At 43.6% G+C, this 8,739-nt stretch overlaps 1 protein-coding gene across 2 annotated transcripts in view; it reads left to right on the forward strand.

Moving 5' to 3' along the window:
• Window positions 1–1,368, forward strand: part of LOC111531496 — a 2,469-nt gene extending 1,101 nt beyond the window's left edge. The window contains exons 1-2 of one of the 2 annotated variants that reach the window (XM_023198756.2): window positions 70–502; window positions 813–1,368. In XM_023198756.2, coding sequence (XP_023054524.1) covers window positions 405–502; window positions 813–1,065 — 351 coding nt within the window. In that variant the 5' untranslated portion in view covers window positions 70–404 and the 3' untranslated portion in view covers window positions 1,066–1,368. Of the gene's footprint in view, window positions 1–69; window positions 503–812 lie in introns of those variants that run through there. The other variant, XR_002728303.2, reaches the window with a different exon arrangement.
• The last annotated feature ends 7,371 nt before the right edge of the window (window positions 1,369–8,739 follow it).

An 8,739-nucleotide genomic window follows, 5' to 3' on the forward strand; every position in this document is an offset into this window, starting at 1 on the left:
TTGGTGGCGCTTCGGGATTGTTTGGGGTGTTCGCTCTTCGGCGACTTGGAGGCGAATGGAACGCGCAGGCGCCATCTGTCGGCCACGAACCCGCGCCCGGCTCCCGTTGGGAGGGAGCGGCATCTAGCGGCAGAGAGTTGCCACTGCAACGCCTGGCTCCCAGCCCTCCCACCCAACGTCCTCCTCCCAGTCACCGACCAATCGTGGCCCACTGACTCCCGGGTTCAGCGTCTCCGACGCCGCCCGCAAACCAGGCGCCCGCAGGGGCGCGCCACCGAGTGGGGTAAACAAGGTGCCGTGCCCGCGCCTGACTTACTCATTCGTTTGGCCGCCCTTCCGCCGCGGACCCGATCGAGCCGCGGTTTTTCTGTCTTTAGTAGGGTGTCGAGGGGAGGGCGGTAAGAATGTCCGGCGGAGCCCCGGGCCGTGGGAATCCAGAGGCTGGCTGGACTCGCTCGAGGACTCGTTCCCCGGGCCCCTGCGCTCCTCGCGCGGCGCTAAGGTGGCAGCCTAGTCGGGCATCACCCTTCGAAGTCCCCTCTTCTGACACACCCCAGCGAGGGGCCTGTGGCCCTAGTTCCCGGACCTTCAATGCCCCCTTGTCCCTACCCTTTCCCACCAGAAGAACCCAACTCGCTTAACTCTGGCACCTGATCCTAAGTGGTTTAATGGGGCTGCTTGGGCTAGATCGGGGGCGGAATAGTGGTTGGTTTTGTTTTGTTTTTTGCTTCGGGTGTGGAGAGAGAGCGAGCTGATTCTCTACCAGGAAGACCTGGCCCTGGAAAAGAAAGAAAAATTGTTTTGCTTTACAGCCCACTGGTCCCGTCTCCGAGAAAACGTGGTCTGTGTCTCCAGGGTCTAGGAGTCCTAAGGAACTGGACTACTAGGCTAGGCCGGGCGCTCGACCAATTTGTTCGCCACTCTCGGGGCAGAGGAAGAGATACGACCGAGCGAAGTGGAGGGAAATCGAAATTTGGGCAAAGGAGTGTGGGGGGACCCCGCCTCACCCGCGCATCCACTGGCTTCCTGGGCGGGGGCAGCAGCGCGAAATTGTTGAGAATTTAGGTTACCTCGCACCCTGCCTTCCCAACCCTCCCCCAAGATGTTTGAAGTGCGAAAAGACCCTTTCTGTTCCTCCGACCCCTGTTAACTAAAATGTTTGTCACCCTTATTTTTTTATTTGTTTCGAATCCAGTGTACTGGACCTTTGACCGCCAAGAGCTCTTTACTCGGGGGAGAAAAACTCGGGGAGGGCCTATCCCATCCAAAGCACCGCTTTTTCCTTGGACAGGAAGAAGTGACCTATTACAGTGTCTCCATTGCTGTTATAGAAGTTCGTAGATTCATAAAATAGTGTTTGCTTAAGAAGTCTTCGTTTCTGTTCCTTTTGTGAAATTTTGGTTAAAATATTTCTTAAATATTAAACTACATTTCAGTTAGAAGAAAAGGAATAAAACGTATTAATAACAAAACAAATTTTCCAACTGAGAAATAGGGTGAGCCCTGTGTAAATCATGAAGCCTTCACCGCGATATCACTTCTAAAACATTCCTAATGCAATAAAACGATTATTTTCAGTCCTTAAATCATATTCCTTCCATATCTCTTGTTAGTTTCTCTCCCATCCTCTGTGCTTATTGTTTTTACTGCAACTTTACAAAAAGAGTTATAGTATATTTAATCAACTGGACAATAAAAGTTAAACAGAAACATCTAAATATCAATAACAAGAAGTAAAATCTGAGACATTTGTACTTACCTCTAAAGCTTTGGAGAGTGGAATACTATTCAAAATAAATTTCCATTTCTTTTATAGACCATCTTTGATAGAATGCTATACAGTTTTTAATAGATTCAAGTTACAGAATGATGCAGCTAGAACATTAAATAGAGAGTAGTGGAAAATTTACAGTTATATAAGTTAATGCAAAATTCCACCTGAAGTAATAGAAAAATTGGGCCGTGTACCAAGTCATTTTTACATTAATTTAGTTCAATTGTGCCAATTTAATCTCAATTGATATTAAATGATTTCCTGTCTTAGTATTAGCTGAAAACTACTGATTTTCTGCTCCAAACATCACATTTATAGTACATTGTACAAATAGTTTTTTATCTATTTTATAAATTTGTGTTCTCAGTTAATTATCTATGTAGCAACTGAGATTTTAAACAATTTTATGCTTAGAACAAAACTGAAAAGTTCTTCTGTTTAGCAAATTAGCTCTCATTTTGTGAAAAATACCACTGAAGATTAATAGCAAACTGGTATAACATCAGAAATAAATGTTGTAGCACATTTTTACTAATATTTAAGAATATTTTACAGTAACCTTTTTTTTGTTAGAGCTCTTTCAAAAACATACTTGTCAAGACTTCAATATGTAAAGAATGCTAGGTGCTCCAGTCCTATCATAAGAAGTGGAGTTTATTTCATGGGGTACTGTAACACCTAAACAATTCACCCTTTGAATGTGAGGACAAAGGGAGAAAATGCCGTCAAACGAAATATGAAATAATGAAAAATGAAATAACTGATGGAAAATAATGTTAATCTTGTTTGTAACATGTCCTTTATGAGATAATATTGTAAAGGCAGAAGCTTTGGGTGCCTAATAAGAAAAAAGGAGAATTGATAGTTAAAACTTACAAACATCTGATACTGTATAAAAGGCAAGACACTATCTGATGCAGAAATGTTCTGGTCACAAGAAATTCATATGCCACAGTATAACAAAGATAATCCTCCAGGTTTACCATAGTCGGACTAAAACATCCCACAGCTGTCTTTGCTTTAACTCCATGCAAATGGAACAAACTTCTGATTATAAATTAGGTTTTCCAGATAATCTCCTCCTCTGTACAGCATATGTATGTTTTTTATATATTCTTTTCTTTCTTTTTTTTTTTTCCTTTTTCTTTTTCTGAGACAAAGTCTTGCTCTGTCACTCAGGCTGGAGTGCAGTGGCTCCATCTCAGCTCACTGCAACCTCCGCCTCCGGGGTTCAAGCAATTCTCCTGCCTCAGCCTCCTGAGTGGCTGGGATCACAGGCACACGCCACCACGCCTGGCTAATTTTTGTATATTTAGTAGAGATGGAGTTTCTCCATGTTGGCCAGGCTGGTCTTCAACTCCCGACCTCAGGTGATCCGCCTGCCTTGGCCTCCAAAAGGGCTGGGATTACAGGCGTGAGCCACCGTGACCAGCCCATTTTTCATATTTTCAAACACCATTCTAACCATAAAACCTAGAAATCTAAAGTAGATAAATAAATTTAAGTCCACAGAAATTAAAAAATTATGTATACCAAGACACCAGAAACAAAGTCAAAAGATAAGCTAGAAACTGTGAGAAAATATTTGCTGTATGGATGAAAAAAGCTAATTTCTTCAAGATATGGAGAACTGTCAAAATCAATAAGGTAAAGTTTAAAACTCCAGGAGAAAAGTGGACAAAGGATATGGTCTACTTGGAGAAGAAATACAGATGGCTAGGCCAGGCATGGTGGCTTACACCTGTAATCACAGTACTTTGGGAGGCCAAGGCAAGCATATCACAAGGTCAGAAGATCGAGACCATCCTGGCTAACACAAGGAAACCCTGTCTCTACTAAAAATACAAAAAATGAGATAGGCATGGTGGCACGCACCTGTAGTTCCACCTACTCAGGAGGCTGAGGCAGGAGAATGGCTTGAACCCAGGAGGCAGAGGTTGCAGTGAGCCAAGATGGTGCCACTGCACTCCAGCCTGGGTGACAGCGAGAATCCATCTTTTTTTTTTTTTTTTCAAAAAAAAAGAAAAGAAATAAGAAATACAGATGGCTAATACATATATAAAATAGTGCTCAACTTCATTTGCCACTGAGAAATGCAAATTAAGGCCGGGCGCAGTGACTCACACCTGTAATCACAGCACTTTGGGAGGCCTAGGCGGGCGGATCACAAACTCAAGAGATCGAGACCATCCTGGCCAACATGGTGAAACCCTGTCTCTACTAAAAATACAAAAATTAGCTGGGCGTGGTAGCTCACCTGTAGTCCCAGCTACTCGGGAGGCTGAGACATGAGAATCTCTTGAACCCAGGAGGCGGAGGTTGCAGTGAGCCGAAATCATGTCACTGCACTCCAACCTGGCGACAGAGCGAGACTCCATCTCAAAAAAAAAATAAAATAAATGCAAATTAAACACAAACTCTCCTACCAGATTGCCAGAGATTTAAAATGTTGATAATACTTAGCGTTGGTAAAGAACTGAGAACTCTCATATATCATTTAGGGGAGAGTAAATTTAAAAAAAAAAAAAACTGAAAAATAAAAATTTTAAAAAGGTCGGGTGCAGTGGTTCACATCTGCAATTCTAACACTGGGAGGCCAAGGCAGGAGAATCACTCGAGCCCAGGAGTTCGAGACCAGCCTGGGCAACACAGCAAAACCCCATCTCTACAAACATTTTAAAAACTGGAGAAAAAGTTGAAAGTATCTCAGAGCAGTTAAATGTAAAATTGATCTAGCAATTCCATTTCTAGGAGTCTGCCATACAGATATGCTCATACAAATTATACAGAGGCCGGGCGCGGTGGCTCAAGCCTGTAATCCCAGCACTTTGGGAGGCCGAGACGGGCGGATCACGAGGTCAGGAGATCGAGACCATCCTGGCTAACACGGTGAAACCCCGTCTCTACTAAAAATACAAAAACTAGCCGGGCGAGGTGGCGGGCGCCTGTAGTCCCAGCTACTCCGGAGGCTGAGGCAGGAGAATGGCATAAACCCGGGAGGCAGAGCTTGCAGTGAGCTGAGATCCGGCCACTGCACTCCAGTCCGGGCGACAGAGCGAGACTCCGCCTAAAAAAAAAAAAAAAAAAAAAAAAAAATTATACAGAAATATATATAGAAAGATTTTCGTTATAGCTTTGTAATAGAAACTGACAACAATAGAAATGGTCATCATCGGGGGGACTGAGTAAAGAAATGATGATACATCCATACAATAGATACATTGGATAATGGTGGGCATACAATAGTCCTATGCCCACTATTAAAACAAGTATATACTTATCTATTAATATTGCAAATTTGGGCCAGGCGCTGTGGCTCACGCCTGTAATCCCAGCACTTTGGGAGGCCAAGGCAGGTGGATCATGAGATCAGGAGATCAAGACCATCCTGTCTAACACAGTGAAACCCCATCTCTACTGAAAATACAAAAAAATTAGCCAGGCATGGTGGTGGGCGCCTGTAGTCCCAGCTACTCGGGAGGCTGAGGCAGGACAATGGTGTAAGTGAACCCGGGAGGCAGAGCTTGCAGTGAGCTGAGGTCACGCCACTGCACTCCAGCCTGGGCAACAGAGTGAAACTCCATCTCAAAAAAAAAATTGCAAATATGCCTAAGATATGAGAAAAAATCAAGTTGCAATTACCTGTATACTGTGATCTCATTTTGGAATATATATATTTATATACACATGTATTTGCTTGCATATACATAAAACTTTTTTTGATAGAGACGGCATCTCGCTATGTTGCCCTGGCTGGTTACGAACTCCTGATGTCAAGCAATCCTCCTGCCTTAGTCTCCCAAAGTTCTGGGATTACAGTCATGAGCCACCAGGCCCAGCCAAAACATTCTTGAATATACAGGAAACCTAACAGTTACTACTCAGAAAAGAGACAGTACAGTTCCATGACTTGTCATTTTACTTTTCATTTTATACATTTCTACCTTATTTTATTTTATTTTTTTACAGTGAGCATATATTACTTATGGAAGTTTTAAGAATTTATACCGGTTGCTCCAGAAAACAGTTTGGCACTTTCCTACAAAGTTAAATACATACTTACCATCTGACCCAGCAATCTCAGTCCTGAGCATTTATCCCAAAGAAATGAAAATTTATGTTTACACAAAAACCTGCACACAAGTACTTATAGCAGCTTTTATTTGTGATAGCCAAAAACAGAAAACAACCAAAATATCTATCACCTGGTGAATGGTTAAGCAAACTGGTTCCATCATGGAATGGAATACTATTCAACAATAAAAAGAAACTATTGGCCAGGCATGGTGGCTCACGCCTGTAATCCTAGCACTTTGGGAGGCCAAGGCGGTTGGATCTCCCTAGGTCAGGAGTTTAAGACCACCTTGGCCAACATAGTGAAACCCCATCTCTGCTAAAAATACAAAAATTAGCCAGGCATGGTGGCAGGCACCTGTAGTCCCAGTTATTCGGGAGGCTGAGATGGGAGAATTGCTTAAACCCAGGAAGCGGAGGTTGCAGTGAGCCTAGATCATGCCACTTCACTCCAGCCTGGACAAGAGGGAAACTCTATCTCAAAAAAAAAGAAAAAGAAACTATTGATACATACAAAAAACTTACATGGGGCCCGGCACGGTGGCTCATGCCTGTAATCCAAGCACTTTGGGAGGCCGAGGTGGGCAGATCACAAAGTCAGCAGTTCAAGACCAGCCTGACCAACATGGTGAAATCCCGTCTCTACTAAAGATACAAAAATTATCCGGGTGTGGTGGTGTTGCGCCTGTAATCCCAGCTACTGGGGAGGCTGAGGCAGGAGAATCATTTGAAACCTGGAGGCAGAGGTTGTGATGAGCCGAGATAGCATTCCAGCCTGGGTGACAGGGAGAGACTCTGTCTCTTATTTTTTTGTCTGTTTTTTTTATTTCTTTTTTGGTTGAGATGGAGTCTTGCTCATCACCCAGGCTGGAGTGCAGTGGCGCGATCTCGGCTCACCGCAAGCTCCGCCTCCCGGGTTCATGCCATTCTCCTGTCTCAGCCTCCCGAGTAGTGGGGACTACAGGCGCCTGCCAACGCGCCCGGCTAATGTTTTGTATTTTTAGCAGAGACGGGGTTTCACCGTCTTAGCCAGGATGGTCTCGATCTCCTGACCTTGTGATCCGCCCGCCTCGGCCTCCCAAAGTGCTGGGATTACAGGCGTGAGCCACCGCGCCCAGCCAAGAGACTCTGTCTCAAAGAAAAAAACTTACATGGATCTGAAGGGCATTATGCTTAGTGGGAAAAAAAATCTCAGAGTTACAATAATTCCATTATATGATATTATCAAAATGAAAAATTATAGTTATGGAGGACAGATCAGTGGTTGACAAGGATTAGGGTTGGGAAAAGACTATGAGTATTAAGCGGTAACATGAGAGAGTTTTTTGTGGTGATGGAACAATTGCGCATCCTGATTTTGGTGATGGTTACTCAAATCTACAGGTGATAAAATTTTAGAGAACTCCATCCTGGTGAACACAATGAAACCCTGTCTCTACTAAAAAAATACAAAAAACTAGCCGAGCAAGGTGGCGGGTGCCTGTAGTCCCAGCTACTTGGGAGGCTGAGGCAGGAGAATGGCATAAACCCAGGAGGCGGAGCTTACAGTGAGCTGAGATCCGGCCACTGCACTCCAGCCTGGGCGACAGAGCAAGACTCTGTCTCAAAAAAAAAAAAAAAAAAAAAAATTTTAGAGAACTACAAATACACATAAGTACATGAAAAAACCGGGTGAAATCCAAGTAAGGTCTACACTTGAGTTGATAGTGTTGTATCGATTGTCAATTTCCTGTATTTGACAAGGTGCTATTGGGGCAAAGCTTTGTGAAGGGTACCTGGGAATTCTCTCTACTATTTTTGCTACTTCTTGTAGCAAACTAAACTATTTCAAAATAAAATAGTCCTAAACTGTTTCAAAATAAAAAGTTGTAATAAAAATAATTAACTCGGCCGGGCGCGGTGGCTCAAGCCTGTAATCTCAGCACTTTGGGAGGCCGAGACAGGCGGATCACGAGGTCAGGAGATCGAGACCATCCTGGCTAACACGGTGAAACCCCGTCTCTACTAAAAAAATGCAAAGAAACTAGCCGGGCGAGGTGGCGGGCGCCTATAATCCCAGCTACTTGGGAGGCTGAGGCAGGAGAATGGCGTAAACCCAGGAGGCGGAGCTTGCAGTGAGCTGAGATCCGGCCACTGCACTCCAGCCTGGGTGACAGAGCGAGACTCTGTCTCAAAAGAAGTAATAATAATAATAATTAACTCGGGCTGGGCACGGTGGCTCATGCCTGTAATTCCAACGCTTTGGGAGGCTGAGGTGAGAGGATCATTTGAGTCCAGGAGTTTGAGACTAGCCAGGCATGGTAGCATGCTCCTATAGTCCCAGCTGTTCTGGAGGCTGAAGCAGGAGGATGGTTTGAGCCCTGGAGGTGGAGGATCACTTGAGGTCAAGGCTGCAGTGAGCCAAGATCGCAGTACTGCACTCTGGCCTGGAAGACAGAGTGAGACCCTAACTCAAAAAAAAAAAAAAAGACACTGGTAATAAATGAAAAAATTCTCTGGTTAGTGGAAAGATAATTACTCCATTGCAAATTAATAAATTGAATTTCTGGTTTATGAACCAGCTTTTTGTAAACTTGGATATAATAGACTTAATTTCCAATATCCTTATCATTGCCCCTGTGTGAACTTATATGATTAAAGACCTGATGCTGCAATACTTAGAAATAGACCTTGGACCTGTGGCATTAACAGGAAATAGACATACCAATAGGCCTTGTCTAAAACAAATAACTGGCACCTTTTAAGACATCTTAAATACCCTGTTACTAGATTTGCTGATTTTATTTTTACTTTGAATGATATGCAATGTTTTCAGTATGAGTTAATGGAACCAAAGGTCTATCTTTTTTTTTTTTTTTTTTTTTTTTTTTGAGACGAAGTCTCGCTTCGTC

Source organism: Piliocolobus tephrosceles, chromosome 12 (genome assembly GCF_002776525.5).
Source record: "Piliocolobus tephrosceles isolate RC106 chromosome 12, ASM277652v3, whole genome shotgun sequence".
In the NCBI taxonomy this organism is placed as follows: Eukaryota; Metazoa; Chordata; class Mammalia; order Primates; family Cercopithecidae; genus Piliocolobus; species Piliocolobus tephrosceles.